The following is a 21,446-nucleotide window of genomic DNA, read 5'->3' as shown; positions in this document are numbered from 1 at the left end:
AGACTAGCTAGAAACGTCAACCATGACTGATGAATGGGGGAACTAGTCTCTATTTATTCAGATTCCTATTTCAATTCAATTAGTGGAGGTGAAATTGATTTTAAAACAGCTGCAGTACAAATTTTACCTTGATTTTACATTAATGTAATGAAGCAATGATGATTGGGTAGATGAAGGTGATGTTGAAGATGATGATGATTGAGGCGATTTGTTAGTAACCAAGCAGAACTGTTATCTTTACAGAAGAAGCACTGAACTAAAAGCAATAGTAATACTTGTCCAGTCCCATGCAGGAAGAGCCTCAGTAACTCTGAACTGTGCTCGTTCATCTTCACAAGCAGTACTGTCTGTCAGCACATTCTGAACATTAAGTCTAGCATGGCTCATTTGACAGAGACACGGACCCACAATCGGTATGACTACACTAAGTCCTTAGTGCGTTGCAATAAACCCAAACTCTTTGTCTTATGGAGAACAATTATGAATGACTGGTATTACATGCTTGAATATCAAGAATTAGTATTAGGCACCTCAGTGAAGAACTAATAGGCTACGTCCCAAACGGCACCCTATTCCCAATGCAGTGCATTACCTCTTGGCCCTGGTCAGAAATAGTGCACTACATAGGGAACAGGGTGCCATTTGGGACGCACTCGTAATTATTTTTACCATGCTGTTAGCTAGCGTAGCACTCCACACTTCATTAAACTACAGGCTCATTAGGGTTTCCTTAAAGGCCATGTGATCAATGTAGCTTCTTGCATACGGTACATATCTGTGAAGTTAGTTGGCAGCACTTTGTCTTAGTGTCTGGGTCCAAAATGGCCCTATGGGCCCTGGTCAAAGGTAGTGCACTATATAGGGAATAGGGTCCCATTTGAGACGTACAACTTAGTCTTAGCAACAAAGGAAGATAGGAAGCGGCTTCACTGACCCAATAGCAATAATCTTTGCTCGCTCAAGATAGACTTGATGATTTGAACTAAAATCGGCTATATAGTTAATAGCTTTAAAAAGTCCTGTTTAATCATACTGACGGATAGGCCTGTTGGCCATTCATTGAAACAGGAAGGAAGCTTCCTATCACTACAGTATTAGATGGGCTTTGATATTTGGACCTTCAAAATATTTAACAGGTTATTGAATATGGATGTTAAATGGTTTTACTGTTGGAGTGTGTATAGCTGTCTGGACCAAAGGTAGTTTGAGGTGATTTTAGCTCTGGGTTTGATGTGCAGTTGGTTTGCTAAACTGCTGGGTCTCCTAAACCTTAGGGTGGGTTAGGTATTGAATATGTTGCCATGGCAGCTGGGGTGAGGTCTAGAGTGGCCTGTTTAGGGGTGTGTTAAGGTGAGAGATGGATTTTATGTTACCCGCCCGTCTTGTAGTGAGATCACTGCAACTGGAGTGCTCTCCCTGAGGAGAGATGTTTGTTTAGCTTCAAATCAAATCAAATCAAATTGTATTAGTCACATGCGCCGAATACAACAGGTGTAGACCTTACAGTGAAATGCTTACTTACGAGCCCCTAACCGACAGTGCAGTTTAAAGAAATACGGATAAGAATAAGAGATAAATGTAACAAGTAATTAAAGAGTAGCCGTAAAGAATAACCGGTACAGAGTCAATGTGCAGGGGCACCGGTTAGTTGAGGTAGTATGTACATGTAGGTAGAATTAATTAAAGTGACTATGCATAGATGACAACAGAGAGTGGCAGTGGTGTGGAGATGGGGGGGGGCAATGCAAATAGTCTGGGTAGCCATTTGACTATATGTTCAGGAGTCTTATGGCTTGGGGGTAGAAGCTTTTCAGAAGCCTCTTGGACCTAGACTTCGCGCTGCGGTACCGCTTGCCATGTGTTAGCAGAGAGAACAGTCTATGACTAGGGTGGCTGGAGTCTTTGACAATTTTTAGGGCCTTCCTCTGACACCGCCTGGTATAGATAAATGTAACAAGTAATTAAAGAGCAGCAGTAAAAAATAACAATATATACAGGGGGGTGCTGGCACAAGTCCTAACTGGTGCCAGCAGAATACCAACCTGCATCCCACTGCTGGCTTGCTTCTGAAGCCAAGCAGGGTTGGTCCTGGTCAGTCCCTGGATGGGAGACCAGATGCTGCTGGAAGTGGTGTTGGAGGGCCAGTAGGAGGTACTCTTTCCTCAGGTTTAAAAAATATATATATATATCCTAATTTCTCATGGCAGTGATTGGGGACACTACCCTGTGTAAGGTGCTGTCATTTGGATGGGATGTTATACAGGTGTCCTGACTCTCTGAGGTCATTAAAGATCCCATGGCACTTATCGTAAGAGTAGGGGTGAATGAAAATCGGTCTTCTCACGAAAACTCTGTAGCGCCTGAATGCTATGACCACTCTGGAAAGATGAGACTCTCACAAACATGATGGTGTTCTCCGTTTTGCTCTATGACCCCAACAAGCGTCACGGGACTCTTCTGAAGTCAGTACCACCGATCTACCAACTTCTGTCTGTAGCATTTGAACAGTTTGCTCTAGGATGCCCACAAGCCTCGTCTGAAGGTATCCCGGTACCAGTAAAAAAAAATGAATGGAAGTATATATGGAAGTAGTTTAGTGCCAAAAATAAATAATATCCTGATCTTTCTTTTATCTCTCAGAAATAGGACAGGCACTTTAAAACAAACTTATTCTTTGACTTTGTTTTTCCATGCATGAATCTGTTATTCAATGTGTTTCTATGGGCTATTTGTATTTGTATTTATTATGGATCCTGACATATGTGTGTGTGTGTGTGTGTGTGTGTGTGTGTGTGTGTGTGTGTGTGTGTGTGTGTGTGTGTGTGTGTGTGTGTGTGTGTCTGTCTGTCTGTGCCAATGTTTGTGTTGCTTCACAGTCCCCGCTGTTCCATAAGGTGTTTTTTATCTGGTTTTAAATCTAATTTTACTGCTTGCGTCAGTTACTTGATGTGGAATAGAGTTCCATATAGTCATGGCTCTATGTAGTACTGTGTGCCTCCCATAGTCTGTTCTGGACTTGGGGACTGTGAAGAGACCTCTTGTGGCATGTCTTGTGGGGTATGCATGGGTGTCCGAGCCTTGTGCCAGTAGTTTAGACAGACAGCTCGGTACATTCAACATGTTAATACCTCTCATAAATAAAAGTAGCGATGAAGTCAATCTCTCCTCCACTTTCAGCCAGGAGAGATTAACATGGATATTATTAATATTAGCTCTCTGTGTACATCCAAGGGCCAGCTGTGCCACCCTGTTCTGAGCCAATTGCAATGTTCCTAAGTCCTTTTTTGTGGCACATGACCACACGACTGAACAGTAGTCAAGGTGGGACAGAAGAACTAGGGCCGTAGGACCTGCCTTGTTGATAGTGCTGTTAAGAAGGTAGAGCAGTGCTTTATTATAGACAGACTTCTCCCCATCTTAGCTACTACTGCATCAATATGTTTTGACCATGACAATTTACAATCTAGGGTTACTCCGAGCAGTTTAGTAATCTCAATTTGCTCAATTTCCACATGATTTATTACAAGATTTAGTTGAGGTTTAGGGTTTAGTGAGTGTTTCGTTCCAAATACAATGCTTTAAGTTTTAGAAATATTTAGGGCTAACTTATTCTTTGCCAACCACTCTGAAACTAACTGCAGCTCTTTGTTGAGTGTTGCAGTCATTTCAGTCGCTGTAGTTGCTGACGTGTGTAGTGTTGAGTCATCCGCATACATAGACACTCTGGCTTTACTCAAAGTCAGTGGCATGTCGTTAGTAAAAACTGAGCCTTAACAGCTCCCCTTGGGTGATTCCTGATTCTAACTAGATTATATTTGCTTCCATTAAAGAACACCCTCTGTGTTCTGTTAGACAAGTAACTCTTTATCCACATTATAGCAGGGGGTGTAAAGCCATAACACATACGTTTTTCCAGCAGCAGACCATGATCAATAATGTCAAAAGCTGCACTGAAGTCTAACAAGACAGCCCCCACAATCATTTTATCATCAATTTCTCTCAGCCAATCATCAGTCATTTGTGTGCTGTGCTTGTTGAGTGTCCTTCCCTATAAGCATGCTGAAATTCTGTTGTCAATTTGTTTACTGTGAAATAGCATTGTATCTGGTCAAACACTAGTTTTTCCAGAAGTTTACTAAGGGTTGGTAACAGGCTGATTGGTTGTCTATTTGAGCCAGTAAAGGGGGCTTTACTATTCTTGGGTAGCGGAATGACTTTCGCTTTCCTCCAGGACTGAGGGCACACGCTCTCTAGTAGGCTTAAATTAAAGATGTGGCAAATAGGAACAATATTGTCTTCTATTATCCTCAGTAATTTTCCATACAGATTGTCAGACCCCAGTGGCTTGTCATTGTTGATAGACAGCAATATTTTTTTCACCTCTCCACACTGACTTTACGGAATTCAAAAGTACAATTCTTGTCTTTCATAATTTGGTCTGATATACTTGGATGTGTAGTGTCAGAATTTGTCATCCCTAAGTTTGCTTATCTTGCCAATGAAAAAAAAAAAGCACTGGTTACAGTTTGGAGTTTCTTCCTGAGTGGGTAGCTTGATGATAGCCAGTCAATATTTAAATCACTCAGAAAATATACTTCTCTGGTGATATCACATACATTATCAAGTATTTCAAACATATTATGCAGATACTGATTGTTAGCACTTGGTGGTCTATAGCAGCTTCCCACAAGAATGGGCTTTAGGTGAGGCAGATGAACCTGTAGCCATATTACATCAACAGTATTTAACATTAGATCGTCTCTAAGCTTTACAGGAATGTGGTTCTGAATATAGATATCCGTTGGCATTTCTGTCTTTCAGTAGATGTTATAACCCTGTATTGCTACCACTGTATCATCAAAGGTATTATCTAAGTGAGTTTCAGAGATATATGAATGTCATCTCTTACAAGCAAGTTATTGACTTCATGGTCCATGTTTCTTAGGCTACATATGTTAATTTGGGCTATTTTTAGCAGTTTTCTGGGTTATTCAATGTTTGACCAAATATTTTGTTTGTATATTTTTTTAATACCTGAAGGGGTCCAAATGAAATAGCTAAATGATACTTGGTTTGACCATCTTAAAACAATTCCATATGTTATCCCCAGCTTAGACTCTTAATGATTTGAATTGTGAACATAACTATTCACATAATTGCAACATATGTGAAGTGACGTTTGATTAGGTTTATATTGAATTGTAGGCCTAGTTATTTTTTTTACTTATGTTTGGGTTTGGAGAGTGTTTATTATTCAAACTATGATTCTCCATCATAATGAGCATATTTAACAGTTACAGCTCTGTGGCTAATTATCCCTGCAAACAGAGAGAAAAACTAGATGAGTGGTCAAAAGTTCATAAAATCCATTTCTATGGAAACCAGATGTATTATATATGTGAAGAGCTGTAGCCACATGCGTAAAGCCCAGAGTTGTTTTCCCTGAGGCTCTATAAGACATATGGATTTAACAGTCAGTTTTTAGGACATAATACATATGGTAATCTCTCACTTGGGGTGAATTGGTTTGCTCCTTGAAGGTCTTTCTGTCTGAATCCAGCTCTTATTTTTCCCAAAGCAATTACAGTGAATTTAGACCAGTTATTTCTGCACTATCTCTCTCTCCGGTGGAGGACTGGCTTTCAGTATTGGCTGTTTCCTCTTATTGTTCTCTCGTTCTGCTGTGCCTGTGTGGAGAACTATGTGTATGGTGCAGACAGCTGGCTAGAGACAGAGACACAGCGCACTCTGCTGGTGGTAAGGGGAACTCTACTCACTGTGGCCTGGATCTGTCAGAGGAGAAAATCAATACACCATCCTCCTTGGTGTGTGTGCTTGTGTGTGTGCGTGCGTGCGTGCGCGAGCGTGTGTGCACACGTTCAGGTTCACGCTAGCTTGTGCCTGTGAAAAAGAAGAGAGAGAATGAAAGTGGAGTGAGTGAGGTGAGAGAGGGAGGTGGATGGGTCGCTGGGTACCTTCAAGTGTATTGAATAGTTGCTGCTTTCCCACTCACAAGTACCACCAGTCTCAGTCACATGTCTCGGAGTCATTCATCTGTGTCTGCTACTGAGATTCAGTATGATGGTCCTGTGTGCGCTTTAGTGAGTTGTAACGGTCTCCCGTCTCTCCTTCTCTCTCTACCCCACGCAGGTGTGTGTGAGTGTGCCGACTTCACCACAGGACCGACCTGCGAGCGCTGCCTGGATGGTTACTATGGCAACGCGTTGATTGGCACGACCAACGACTGTCGAACTTGCCCTTGCCCGGACCGCACCAGCTGTGCTCAAATGATGGAGATTGGGGACGTGGTCTGTACCAACTGCCCTTCAGCACAGAGGGGTGAGACGAATTACTGTTACTGTTAGATTACTGTTAGATGTCTGGTAATGGGAACAAACCATGCCATTCCCCCAACCTGGGTTGGATCCCAAATGTCACCTTATTCCCTATATCAAGGAGGGGCAAAGTACGGCCCGCGGCTATCTGACCCAACCAATCCGGCCCGCGAGACATCATTTTGTTTAATAATAATAATAATTTGTGGTATCCAATTGGTAGTTACTGTCTTGTCCCATCGCTGCAACTCCCATATGGACTCGGGACAGGCGAAGGTCGATAGCCGTGCGTCCTCCAAAAGACAACCCAGCCAAGCAGCACTGCTTCTTGACACAATGCCCGCTTAACCCGGAAGCCGCCACAGGAGTCGCTAGAGCGCGATGGGACAAGGAAATCTCGGCTTGCCAAACCCTCTCCTAACCCGGACGACGCTGGGTCAATTGTGCGCCTCCTCATGGGTCTCCCAGTCACGGGCCAGCTGTGACACAGCCTGGGATCGAACCCAGGTCTGTAGTGACGCCTCAAGCACTGGCGCAGCGGTCTAAGGCACTGCATCACACTCGGGAGGACCCCACAAACTGATTTTATTATCAATCGGTCCGACCAAAAAATGCGGCCCTCCGTTGTATTTAAAAATTCCGATGTGGGTCCCTCGAGCAAAAAAGTTTGCCCAACCCTGCCCAATATAGTAGGGAATAGGGTGCCATTTGGGACACAACCTTGAAGTTCATTGTTTGCTCAGTGGAGCGGATTTCCACAAATTGGCTGACTGATTTCTTTATAAAAACCTTGCTGGTGATAGCTAACTGTCCTCGCTGTCTTGATAAAATTGATCTTGATCCTAGCATGTGTAGAGCACAGAGTGTGAATTAAAACATATTCCCTTGTCAGGTTGGGATCGTTTATTCATTACAAGAATTTCATATAACTGAATTTGAAGTTTGTCTGAAAATATTGATTTAGTTTGAAATTAAAATGGCCACCGAAACCCCCCCCACCCACACACAAATACAAACATCGTCTCTCCTCAGGAACCAGGTGTGAGTTGTGTGAGGACGGTTTCCACGGCGACCCCCTGGGCCGTTCTGGGCTGGTTCAGCAGTGCGAGCGGTGCGACTGTAACGGTAACGTGGACCCCAACGCGCTGGGCGTGTGTGATCACATGACGGGCCGCTGCTTCAAGTGTCTGGGACACACCGAGGGAGACCACTGTCAACGTTGTCAACGCGGTTACTATGGAGATGCCATGGACCGGACGATGGCCGGGAAGTGCAAACGTGAGTGTGTGAACTTGGGAAGGACGTATATAGGGTTGGGTTACTGTGACATAGGTTTTTTTAATTAAGGAGAAATACAAAATAAAAAATGTAGAATGTATTGACAATGAATGTATTTCAATGTGTTATAACATTTGTTCGTGTGCATCAATGTGTGTTTGTGTGTCTGTGTATATGTGCCTTTTATGTGTGGATTTATAGTGAGCTTTTCTTGAGGGTTTAACAAGTTATTTCCTGTACTACTGACTTGACTTCAGCAATTCTCACATTCTAAAGATTCTTGATAGCAGATGAATGGAATTCTCAGTAAAATAATTCTTAGTAAAAGTTAGAGCTTGAGAGTTGTGGTTAAAAGGACCGTTAGGAACTCCACAGTTGTTGTAAAGTGAGAGAACATTTTCTTTACAGGCTCTCTCTCTCTGAATGAATAGAAGTCATAGACCTATAAGGAAATTGTGTCAGCTGAACGTGGTTCAGAGAAAGAAGCGGAGAGCAGTCTGCCCTGACAAACTGACATTCCAACTACAGTACTTTGTCTCCATTATAATGTATGAATAGAAAGAGAAAAGTTTCAACTTTAAATACACTTTTTTTCTACTGATATACATGAAGAGCCTTGGAGGATTTGAATCCTGCAGATGTATGAGAGCAAAAACGATATAAAGAGAAAGCTAAAGAGTGCAAGAGACGACAGAGAGAAATAGAGACACAGAGATGGAGAGAGATAGAGGCAGTGATAGGAATAGAGACACAGAGAAAGAGAGAGAGAGAGAGAGAGAGAGAGAGAGAGAGAGATGTATATAATGTCTTTGTCCCCCAGAAGTACCTGAGCTGTTCCATCTATAACCCCAGGGCTGAGCAGAGTTTGCATCATAAATGGCACCCTATTCCCTACATAGTGCACTATATAGAAGAATAAGGTGCCATTTGGAATACACACAGATATGACAGAGTGGTGAGGGGGAGGCCCATGAGTCTCCCTGAGTCTCACTCTGCTGTCTCCCTCACTGAGTCACACACACACACACACACACACACACACACACACACACACACACACAGGCAAACACTGAATTACACACACACATACACACACACACACACGCACACACACACACACACACACACACACACACTCAGGCTCAGGGAGATATGGCTGCCCCACAGACACCTCACAGATAGACGGCCTGCTCTGCCTCTGCACTGTTCCAGCTCACGTACAGCCAGGCACACAGGCCAGACAAGACAGACCCTACAAAGAGAAGGATTGTTGTACTTTATTCCTGTCTAGACTATGAACCTAAGAGTATTCTCTCTCCAGATGAAATCCTGCAACTAGTGAGGTCTGGCCGCCCGACAACCTGCGCGCTCAACCCCATCCCCTCCTCCCTTCTCCAGACCTTCTCCTATTCATCACTTCCATCAACTCATCCCTGACCACTGGCTGCATCCCCTGCCTGAATCGCTCCCCTGAATCGCTGAATCGCTCTCCTCGACTTCTCTGTCATCAAAAACTACAGACCAGTATCCCTTATGTTCTTTCCAAAACACTTGAGGGTGCTGTCTCTGACCAACTCTCTCGCTATCTCTCTCAGAATGACCTTCTTGACCCTAACCAGTCAGGCTTCAAGACAGGGCACTCAACCGAGACTGCTCTTTTGTGTGTCACGGAGGTTCACCGCACTGTCAAAGCTAACATTCTCTCCTCTGTTCTCATCCTAGATCTATCTGCTGCCTTTGACACTGTGAACTGTCAGATCCTCCTCTCAACCCTCACAGGGCTGAGCGTCTCAGGCTCTGCACACTTTTGGATTGCATCCTACCTGGTAGGCCACTCCTACCAGGTGACGTGGAGAGGATCTGTCACTACATCACATACTCTCACTACTGGTGTCCCCCAGAGCTTGGTTCTAGTCCCTCTCCTCTTCTATCTACACACCAAGTCACTCGGCTCCGTCATATCCTTATATGTTCCCTTTTATCATTGCTATGCACATGACACTCAACTACTTTTCTCCTTCCCCCTTCTGACACCCAGGTGGCGACACGCATCTCTGCGTGCCTGGCAGATATCTTAGCTTGGATGTCGGCCCACCACCTCAAGCTCAACCTGGACAAGGCGGTGCTGCTCTTCCTTCCGGGGAAGGCCTGCTCGCTCCAAGACCTCTCCATCACTGTTGACAACTCCACGGTGGCCCCTTCCCAGTGTACAAAGAAACTTGGCATGACCCTGGACAAAACCCTGTCGTTCTCTGCAAACATAAAAGCAGTGACTCGCTCCTGCAGGTTCATGCTCTATAAACATCTGTAGAGTACAACCCTAACTTACACAAGGAGTGGCTCAGGTCCTTATCCAGTCACTGTCACTCGCTGTTGGCTGGGTTCCCCTGCAAGTTATCCAGAACGCTGCAACCCGCCTGGTGTTAAACCTTCCCAAGTTCTCCCATGTCACCCCGCTCCTCTGCACACTCCACTGGCTTCCAGTCGAAGCTCATATCCACTAAAAGATCATGGTACTTGCATACGGAGCAGCAAGTTGAACTGCCCCTCCATACCTTCAAGCTATGCTCAAACCTTACACCCCAACCTGAGTACTCAGTTCTGCCACTTCTGAGTAAAATGTAAATGAAGAATAGAGTGAATGGATAGATTAGAAGATAAAGTGAACGGATTGAAGGTCGAGTGAATGGATAGAGGGTGGAAAATAATCGATCACAGCAGTGTCTGCCACATTGATATAGGGATAAGCTTCAGTGTTTTGTCAGGCTTGTCACAGACATGTTTTATACTGTGTTTAATTAGTGTACTTTTTCTGTGATGTATATGATTCATGTCACTTTTTGGAGACTGTGTTTGAATTGTGTTCTGTTTTGATCATGTACTGTATGTGTGTGTTTAGGCCACTGTACTTTTTGATACTGTATTTGATGTGAGGTTGCGTGGTTGATGTGTGGCTGACGTGTGGTTGTGTCTTCACCCAGCCTGCGACTGCAGTCCTGCAGGGACTTCTGGGTTGTTGGAGGACTGTGACCCCCAGACCGGAAGTTGTCAGTGCCTTAGTCATGTGACCGGGGGAGACTGTGGCCAGTGTTCAGTCGGCTTCTTCAACCTGCAGCCTGGAGTAGGCTGTGAGAGGTACAGGGAATTCTCCAGGGATTCTGCACTAATCTATAGGGTTTAGAATAGTCCTTCCCTGTGGCTCAGTTGTGGCTCAGTTGGTAGAGCATGGTGTTTGCAACGCCAGCATGGTGTGTGCAACGCCAGGGTTGTGGGTTCGATTCCCACGGGGGGCCAGTACAAAAGAAGAAATGCATGAAATGAAATGTATGCATTCACTACTGTAAGTCGCTCTGGATAAGAGCGTCTGCTAAATGACTTAAATATATATGTTTCTGACTTTATACTGTAGTTCTGTTTTGTCTCGTTAATAATTATTACTGTACGTGAATCACTTTTTACATCGACTGTTTCTAAGGTGCAACTGTAACCCCATTGGCTCATCTTCTGCGGCTTGCCACCCGATCACAGGGCAGTGTGTGTGTCAGCCGGGACTAGAGGGACGGCTGTGCAGCACCTGTCGTATGGGCTTCTTTGGTTTCTCCTCACGAGGCTGCAGAGGTAGCTACAGTAGCCTATACTGTGATTGGGTCTAGAAGTCCTTGTGTGTCAAATACTGAGACAGGCCAAAATATATGCTAAATCAAGTCATTCTGATAACAATAAGTAAAAAATGCAAAACGCAAGCATGCAATCTCTAATACTTCCATTGTTTCACCCCTCTCTGACATGCATGTCACCTGCCCCCTGTCCAACCTTGCCTCCCTCTGTCCCCCTGTACCCTGTCCACTCCCCCTCCCCTGTCCCTCTCAGCCTGTAACTGCGACCCTATGGGCTCCAGCTCCATGCAGTGCCACACAAATGGCACCTGTCCCTGCCGCCAGGGCTTCGTGGGGTACAAGTGTGATCAGTGTGAGCTCAACTACTTCCACAACAGAGCCACGCACCAGTGTGAAGAGTGCCCCATCTGCTATGGGCTAGTCAAGGAGCAGGTAAGAGTGCATTCGTAAGGCGTCTCACTGTCAGTCTCTCCATCTTCTTCTCTGTCTCAGTTTGCCTCCTTTTTTGCCAGAATCTCTATCCATCTGTCTCCCGGTCTGCTTCTCAGCCTGTCTGTGGGATAAATCTTCATAGGTAATAGGTGCTGTTATTAACCCATTACCACTGCATAGTGCAATTTTCTCCAAAACAAAAGTCAGTTATTGAAACTCCTACCCAAGAATGTCTTTGTAGTCTAACAATCGTGGCCATCTGGCCTCCTTATTTAAAAAACTAAGGTAAGTTAACAGTCAGACTGAAGTCAATGTGAAGATACAGAAACCGCTACAGAAATAGACCATGTGCGTCCAAAATTGAACCCTATTCCCTATATAGTGATGTATAGTATTCCCTGTATTCCCTATATAGTGCACTACATTTGGCCAGAAAAGTAGTGCACTGCACTATATAGGGAGCCTTATGTTCTAAACACTATACAGTGGCTTTTCTCTGCAGGCAAAGACAATAGCAGAGTTTGGTACTTTCTCTACATATGCTTGTTCTTACTAAAGTGGTTTGTGTTTTTTCTCTAGCAAACCATTCGTGTACCTGGGAAAGACTGCTGTGATTTCCAGAGTGTTAGCAATTCAGAGAACACCGGGGTCCGGTCTGCTCAGAGCCCATAAAATGACTCTCCTCTACCTACCAGTCTCTTTCTCTCATCTCTTTCACTCTACCATGCAGTCTCTTTCTCTCGCATCTCTTCATCTCTCGCTCTCATATCTCACCTCTGGCTCTTTACTACACACCTTCCTCCCTTCTAAAGACAGGAGAAAAAAAAGGAGGGGGGGCGGATAGAATGTAACCATAGAGGGAGTGCTACAGTATAGAAAAAGGGGGAGAAATCCTTTCCTCTCTTGTGCTGTATACAGTATGTTCCTTTTGTTCATGTACGTTTAAAAAAAAAACAACTGCAAGATACCATACTGTGTTGTGTGTGGAGTTATTGTTGCTCTTGCCGTAATATAATAACAGATTTTACCTCCGGGTGGGCTGAAGTGTCCAAATTACAGGCTTTTTTTAAAGTGGATGTGGTTGAGTCTCCACCAAGGAGAGTGAAAGAGAAGTGGTATTATAAATGCGCTCTCCACCTACAGATGTACTATCTTCATTTGACCAGTTTCTCACAGCAGACAAATAATCCTGCAGCAACAGGACATGTGAATTATTATGTGGATTATAATTAAAGGACATGTTTATAGGGGTTGATGCATTTTTTCGTAAGGGCAAATCCACAAAAAATTTTATGTGAAAATTACAATCTTTTGAAGCCTTTTTAAACCTCGAAATCACTACAAATTGCATTTTCTGCTGCAGAGGACAATTCTCTGCGACAACAGAGTGATCAAATTAAGATAGGACATCTGTACCTCCTCACCTGCTAGTTTAGCAGCGACACACACACACAGGTTGAGCCTGCTAATTGCCTGCTCTAAAAACGTTTGGTTCCCCAGCCAGTAATATGCCTTAACCATAGAGGCCTGGAAGCTCATGTAAAAGCAAGGTCCACTTAAGAATTGACAACCAATGTATGAAACTGTGCTTAGGTTTGAGCTTGCCCGGTTCCCACTGCACAGAGAGTATTGCTTTTCAAATATACAATCATTTTCACGTTAAGATAAACATCTACATTAAGAGTGGATTGTCTATCTCTGCGTTTTGAATGAGATTGAATACACTGTAAATATGTCTGGGTGTGATTTGTTATTGGCACTGTGGGATCATGTTATCATCTGCTTTCATTGACAATCTCATGTTTAAAAAGGTACAATGCAGCCATTTTTATTTCAATATCAAATCACTTCTGGGTAACAATTAAGTTGTGTTTTCAATTAAAATGGCAAAATAGAAAAACAAACATCTTCTTAGCAAAGAGCAATTTCTCAAGCAAGAACTTTGCTCGGACAGTCTGGGTGTGGTCTTAGTGGGGAGGGGACAACTGAAAACTAGCTGTTATTGGCAGAGAGGTTTGGAACTCTTTCTTGTTGGTCTATTACTAATTTACTGCCTGGCAATGTCACCCCACCACAACAAGCTGAAATTCCAGGCGTTTTTTTTTTCAAACAGCTCTAACACTAAAAGGGCAGTATCATCATTTTCAACATTTTACAGTATTATTACAACATCAGTGTGGAAATATATATAAAACACAGGAAATCAAGTTTTGGGCCTTTAAAAGGGTGAAATGCGTACACCTATACAAAACTTTTCCAGGTCCTGAATCTGAGAGGAAACCATATCTTCGTTAGGAACCAGTTTGGAATCAAAAAGTTGTTCTTTTTTCATTACACACTTTGGGAGCAGCATACCAGAGTGCAGATTTGTACTTGTATTCTCATCATTGACAATCTCCCCCACCAAACCTCCATTGTATGGTGTTCTGGTGTTTTCCCATACAGGCAGGGAAGCTGAAGGCACGGCTGCAGGATTTGGAGAAGCTCCTGGCACGCTTCGACTGCCGGAGTGGCTACGGACGCCAGCATCACGTGCGCGAGTATCACGTGCGCCAGCATCACGAGCGTGGCCATCAGGGGGAGGACAGCCTGCCCAATGCGCTGGAGGACTTCCTGGCTATCCAAGGTAAACAATCAGCACCCACCCACTCGCTCATTCCACACGATCAATCAGAAAACTCTGTGACAGTTTGTTATTTTCATCCAACCAGTCAGGAAATCGGAAATCCCACTGCCAATGCAGTTTACCACTGTTCTCTCATTTGGCCATTATACCTGACATATAGCCCATCTCACACTGTAGATTACAATACCATCACGCCATCCCATTCTGTAGATCAAGTAGACCTAGAGCAGATGACACCAAACTGCACCCAGAATGACTGTCCATGCCTAGCTGACTGTTCACTGTGGACTGTTCAGCTAGACATTGTTAAAGATGTAACCCAACATAATGGGATAGAACGAGACAGAATCAGCATGAATCAGCAGTCAACCAGCCTAACAATCATCTCTCCACAATTATGGAATTTCTCATTATTTTATGAGCAGAGGGGGAAGTACCATAAAAGGCTTACAGGTTCATTGATATGGACAGAATGGAGGCTGAATCCCAACAATACAGAACAAGGCAGGCAGGGCTGTGTATGAGCAACTTAATCCCTATTTGTATAACATGCAGCAAGCACATCTTTAATCCCTGTAGCTCATTATGATTAGAGCTATAATCAGGATTATGGCTGTCCAACCGCTGCCCACCCTACTTTGGTACACCACTAGTCTTCGTTGGCGGGACATTCTGCTCTGTGTGGTCCAATAACGCTAGGCTAGGAGGGGGACTCTGTGTGGACACACCGAGACAGAACAGTATACACACAGACAAACACACGCACACAGACACAGTTTATCATCTCACAGAGCGAACAATGCGGTCATGACCCTCCTCTCACAAATAGACCCAGGATGCCACATTAGCTAGGCACACAGCAGTTAACATTATGAGACAACTGAACAATAAAACTACAACAATAACCAAAGGCAACTGGACTCACTGTGCGGTGAGTTCAGTCTGAGAATTTAAAATTGACCATATGCAGGCCATGATAAAATGCAACGGTTCCACTACAAATCATACTACAAAGGGGTTGGCAGGCCTTGTGTCCCAAATAACAATAATATTGAAATGGAATCCAAAGGATCCGTTTAATGATCCATGCTGTGTATTTTGAAGTTTGCTCACATCTGTTTCTTTGATTCCCCGCAGAGGCAAAAGAAGCCTTTGTCAAAGAGTTTGCTCTCCTGGAGATGTCTACACACACTCTCTCAGCCCAGCTGCACACTGTTACCACAGCTATGAACTGTAGCGCCAGCATGGAGGAAGAGCAGGAGGAAGGGTGGAGAACATTGTGCAGGACCCTTGCTGACTCTGTGTCAGTGCTTAGAAGTGCACGGACCCAGCTGATGCAGGCCACTCTGGACCTGGACAACATGGTCAGTGGGATATTTACTCTCACACTGTCTCTGTCCCAAATGGCACCCTATTCCCTGCATAGTGCACTACTTTCAACCAATGACATGGGCCCTGGTCAAAACAAAGTGCACTATATAGGGAACAGGGAGCCATTTGGGACACAGCCACTGTCTCTGACTCATCAATGACTGCTGTTGAGTTTGTCATTTGAACTATTCATAAATGTATGCTGAACAAAACTATAAATGTGTTGGTCCCATGTTTCAGGAGCTGAAATAAAAGATCCCAGAAGTGTTCAATACTCTCTCAAATTGTGTGCTACATTTTTAAATACCACTGCTTGAGAGCATTTCTCCTTTGCCAAGATAATCCTGACAGGTGTGGCATATCTAGAAGCTGATTAAACAGCATGATCATTCCACAGGTGCACCTTGTGCTGGGGACAACAAAAGGCCACTCTAAAATGTGTAGTTTTGTCACACAACACAATGCCACAAATGTCTCAAGTTTTGAGGGAGTGTGCAATCGGCATGCTGACTGTAGGAATGTCCTACAGTGCTGACGCCAGAGAATTGAATGTTAATTTCTCTACCATAAGCAGCCGCAGTCATTTTAGAGAATTTGGCAGTCCAACCATCCTCACAACCGCAGACCACGTGTCTCCACACCAGCTCAGGACCTCCACATCCAGCTTCTTCACCTGCGGAATCATCTGAGACTAGCCACCCATACAGCTGATGAAACTGTGGGTTTGCACAACAGAAGAATTTCTACACAAACTGTCAGAAACAGTCTTAGGGAAGCACATCTGCGTGCTCGTCGTCCTCACCAGGGTCTTGACCTGACTGCAATTGAGCATGTTTGGGATGCTCTAGATCGACATGTACGACAGCGTGTTCCAGTTTCCGCCAACATCCAGCAACTTCACACAGCCGTTGAAGAGGAGTTGGACAACATTCCAAAGGCTACACTCAACAGCCTGATAATCTCTATGAGAAGGAGATGTGACTCGCTGCATGAGGCAAATGGTGGTCACACCAGATACTGCCTGGTTTTCTGATCCATGCCCCTACACATACAATATCTGTATTCCCAGTCATGTGAAATCCATAGATTAGGGCCTAATGAATGTATTTCAATTGACTGTTATACTGATATGAACTGTAACTCTGTAAAATCGTATAAATTGTTGCACGTTGCGTTTATATTTTTATTCAGTATAAGTTGACATTGCAGTAGCATACATGAACATATAGTAATCACACTATATACTCTTAGGGAGGTCTGCAGTTATGTACCCATTTAAAGTATTTTGGCATTTTTTTCATTTGAAAAAAAACTGATGAGTTACTAGTGGCTATTCAGTAGAGGTTAAAATGTATTGATCAATAGGGATCCCTAAAGCACAGTATTTCTCAATCTGAAGCTCCATATCTCTAAAATCGAGTGAGTGAGCACACCGTTTCTCTGACTAACGCTCGGCTGAAATGAATGATTTGTTCTGCTACAGCTCAAGCTTTTCCCCGTATCTTCACGCTCAATAGCGTCAGCTTGGAATCTATTATGAATATGGCTGCCCATATTATGTGGTTCTGGGGAAATGAGAGAGCTTGTTTTGGCAGTGCTTCTGGCGTTTGTGTGTGTGCGGGCGTGCATGTGTGTGCGTTCATTCCTGCGTGCACTTAACTTACCTCCCCAGTCGTTTGGGCAAGCCTGGAGCCAGAGCAATGCCATTCCACATTAATAAGCAGAACGACTCCAAAATAGGAAGAGTAGTGTGTGTGTCATATATTGTGATTCAATTATCTCTATTTTATTAGAATTTTCTAAAAATAAATGTCACAAGGTAAAATAGTCAACATTTATCTGCTGGTGCCACAACAGAAAAACGTTGCCGCTGGGTAAATAGAAACATTGCCCCTGTATACATTAGTGAGTGAATGTGTGTAATTGCAGCCTTCAGGAATGTCTTCTTGAAATGACTATTGAACAGTGAGTTCTGAGTCAGTCTACTTTGAGTTGAACATTGGTCATCTAAGGTCAGCAGATAACTGTGCATGGTCACAATTCAGGTTTAAAATAACAACTGATGTCAGCCTATACAGATCATACTGTATAAACATTGTCCTCAGTTTTCTTTTGTCTATGAGACTGCACCGTTTCAGTTCTTCCCACTTTGCTCTGCTTTTCCAAAGGTAATTCCTTTCAAGGTGACACCTGTGCCCAACCGCTGGAACTCTGCGGTGAACGAATCAGAGATACTTATGAAAAGGTAAGTCACTAAGTGGCCAATTATGACACACAAAGGTCATCTTCTTCAAATAGAAGCACTGCCTCTTCCATCTGTCAGTCACACAATGGCTGGCCTGCCACCGACACCCTCTGTCAATGACAACAGTACAAAGCCTCTGAATATGCTGAATGAATGCACATTAGGTCTAGTGAGAGGAAGTAGAGAGATCGACTAAATACCTGGAATCCATTTGACTTGTGCACAGCAGACCTGTTGGTTTTCTGTCAAATACATTGAGCTGTTTCATCAAAATTGCCTGGAGTGCCACATGGGCGCTGTCAGTGTTTGCATATTTGGGTCTATTCCATTGGTTCCATTGCAGCACAAGATTAGCCAAGCTAAAGTATTTGATATAAAAAATACTATTTGAACTCAGGTTTGGTAGTCAGGCCCATATATATACAGTACCAGTCAAAGGTTTGGACACCTACTCATTCAAGGGTTTTTCTTCATTTTGTTGTACTATTTTCTACATTGTAGAATATTACTGGAGACATCAAAACTATGAAATAACACATGGAATCATGTAGTAATCAAAAAAAGTGTTAAACAATTACAAATATGTCTAACATATTTGAGATTCTTCAAAGTAGCCACCATTTGCCTTGATGAGAGCTTTACACACTCCTGGCATTCTCTCTACCAGCTTCATGATGTAGTCACCTGGAATGCATTTCAATTAACAGGTGTGCTTTGCTAAAAGTTAATTTGTGGACTTTCTTTCCTTCTTAATGCATTTGAGCCAATCAGTTGTGTTGTGACAAGGTAGGGGTGGTATACAGAAGATAGCCCTATTTGGTAAAATACCAAGTCCATATTATGGCAAGAGCAGCTCAAATAAGCAAAGAAAAACGACAGTCCATCGTTACTTTAGGACATGAAGGAACATTTCAAGAACTTTAAACGCTTCTTTAAGTGCAGTCGCAAAAGCCATCAAGCACGATGATGAAACTAGCTCTCATGAGGACCGCCACAGGAAAGAAAGACTCAGAGTGTCCTCTGCTGCAGAGGATAAGTACAGATTTCAAGTAAAAGACACATCTCAACATCAACTGTTCAGAGGAGACTGCATGAATCAGGCCTTCATGGTCGAATTGCTGCAAAGAAACCAATACTAAAGGTCACCAATAAGAAGAAGTGACTTGCTTGGGCCAATAAAAGCGAGCAATGGACAGTAGACTGGTGGAAATCTGTCCTTTGGTCTGATGAGTCCAAATGTGAGATTTTTTGTTCCAACCGTCGTGTCTTTGTGAGACGCAGATTAGGTGAACGGATGATCTCCGCATGTGTGGTTCCTACCGTGAAGCATGAAGGAGGTGGTGTGATGGTGTTGGGGTGCATTGCTGGTGACACTGTCTGTGATTTCTTTAGAATTCAAGGCACACTTAAACCAGCATGGCTACCACCGCATTCTGCAGCGATACGCCATCACATCTGGTTTGCAGTTAGTGGGACTATCATTTGTTTTTCAACAGGACAACGACCAAACACACATCCAGGCTGTCTAAGGGCTATTTGAACAAGAAGGAAAGTGATGGAGTGCTGCATCAGATGACCTTGCCTCCAAAATCACCTGACCTCAACCCAATTGAGATGGTTTGGGATGAGTTGGACCGCAGAGGGAAGGAAACGCATCCAGCAAGTGCTCAGCATATGTAGGAGCTCCTTCAAGACTGTTGGAAAATAATTCCAGATGAAGCTGGTTGAGAGAATGCCAAGTGTTACGAACCGTCTCAGAGTTCGCAACAAAAGGGAGACAACGTGGAGACAAGGAGTATCAAAATATATATTTATTAAATAAAGTAACTAAGTAATTAACAATGGTGTGTGTAATCAGTAATCAGTAGTGTAAGTGAGTGTTTTGCATACCTGAATGTAATAATGCATTGTGTTGAAAGGTGCCAAAGCAAATAACCAAAAAACCACAAAACTACACAACCAAAATCAACAAAGTGTCTGCGTGGAGAGAGTTATCTTAATGACTGTGGAAGAGGTGTCTTTATCCTGGGACACACCCGAGCCCAGGTGTTTCCCATCTAGCTGACGACCCTTCCAACTCCGCCCACTGGCATCCTAATAAGGAACAAGAGCAAAGAGAGAAAATACAGCAGACAGAGTGGGAGGGTCGTCACACAAGAGTGTGCAAAGCTGTCATCAAGGAAAAGGGTGGCTACTCTGAAGAATCTAAAATATATATATTTTGATTTGTTTAACACTTTTTGGGTTGATACATGATTCCATGTGTTATTTCATAGTGTTTATGTCTTCACTATTATTCTACAAAGTTGAAAATAGTAAAAATAAAGAAAAACCCTTGAATGAATTTGGGTTGTCCAAACTTTTGACTGGTACTGTATATATACACTAACGTTCAAAAGTTTGGGGTCACTTAGAAATGTCCTTGTTTTTGAAAGAAAAGCAATTTTTTTGTCCATTTAAAATAACATCAAATTGATCAGAAATACAGCGTAGACATTGTTAATATTGTAAATGACTGTTGTAGCTGGAAACGGCAGATTTTTAATGGAATATCTACTTTGGCGTTCAGAGGCCCATTATCAACAATCATCATCTCCTGTGTTCCAATGGTACGTTGTGTTAGCTAATCCAAGTTTATAATTTTAAAAGGCTAACTGATCATTAGAAAACTCTGCCTAGAAGGCCAGCATGCCGGAGTCGCCTCTTCACTGTTGATGTTGAGACTGGTGTTTTGCTGGTACTATTTATGAAGCTGCCAGTTGAGGACTTGTGAGGCGTCTGTTTCTCAAACTAGACACTCTAATGTACTTGTCCTCTTGCTCAGTTGTGCACCGGGTCCTCCCACTCCTCTTTATATTCTGGTTAGAGCCAATTTACGCTGTTCTATGAAGGGAATAGTACACAGCATTATACAGATCTTCAGTTTCTTGGCAATTTCTCGTAATTTCTCGCCTTAATTTCTCAGAACAAGAATAGACTGACGAATTTCAGAAGAAAGTTCATTGTTTCTGGCCATGTTGAGCGTATAATCAAACCCACAAATGCTGATGCTCCAGATACTCAAGTAGTCTAAAGATGGCCAGTTTTGTTGCTTCTGTAATCAGCACTACAGTTTTCAGCAGTCTTAGCATAATTGCAAAATGATTTTCTAATGATCAATTAGCCTTTTAAAATGATCAACTTGGATTAGCTAACACAATGTGCCATTGGAACACAGGAGTGATGGTTGCTGATAATGGGCCTCGGTACGCCTATGTACAGTTGAAGTCGGAAGTTTACATGCACCTTAGCCAGAATTATTTATTTCAGCTTTTATTTCTTTCATCACATTCCCAGTGGGTCAGAGGTTTACATACACTCAATTAGTATTTGGTAGCATTGCCTTTAAATTCTTTAACTTGGGCCAAACGTTTCGGGTAGCCTTCCACAAGCTTCCCACAATAAGTTGGGTGAATTTTGGCCCATTCCTCCTGACAGAGCTGGTGTAACTGAGTCAGGTTTGTAGGCCTCCTTGCTCGCACATGCTTTTTCAGTTCTGCCTA

The 21,446-nt window shown here is 43.3% G+C and overlaps 1 protein-coding gene across 1 annotated transcript in view; it reads left to right on the top strand.

Annotated features, from left to right (window-relative positions):
- The window catches only part of LOC115203859 (laminin subunit gamma-3), a 229,827-nt gene that overhangs the window by 195,727 nt on the left and 12,654 nt on the right, over nt 1-21,446 (top strand). The window contains exons 13-20 of the mRNA XM_029768908.1: nt 6,151-6,339; nt 7,368-7,613; nt 10,595-10,748; nt 11,089-11,231; nt 11,484-11,662; nt 14,108-14,288; nt 15,426-15,652; nt 17,828-17,904. Of these exons, the coding sequence (XP_029624768.1) occupies nt 6,151-6,339; nt 7,368-7,613; nt 10,595-10,748; nt 11,089-11,231; nt 11,484-11,662; nt 14,108-14,288; nt 15,426-15,652; nt 17,828-17,904 (1,396 nt within the window). The remainder of the gene's footprint in view (nt 1-6,150; nt 6,340-7,367; nt 7,614-10,594; nt 10,749-11,088; nt 11,232-11,483; nt 11,663-14,107; nt 14,289-15,425; nt 15,653-17,827; nt 17,905-21,446) is intronic.

This window comes from Salmo trutta, chromosome 12 (assembly GCF_901001165.1).
Source record: "Salmo trutta chromosome 12, fSalTru1.1, whole genome shotgun sequence".
In the NCBI taxonomy this organism is placed as follows: Eukaryota; Metazoa; Chordata; class Actinopteri; order Salmoniformes; family Salmonidae; genus Salmo; species Salmo trutta.
This window is presented reverse-complemented; position numbering and strand designations above follow the sequence as displayed.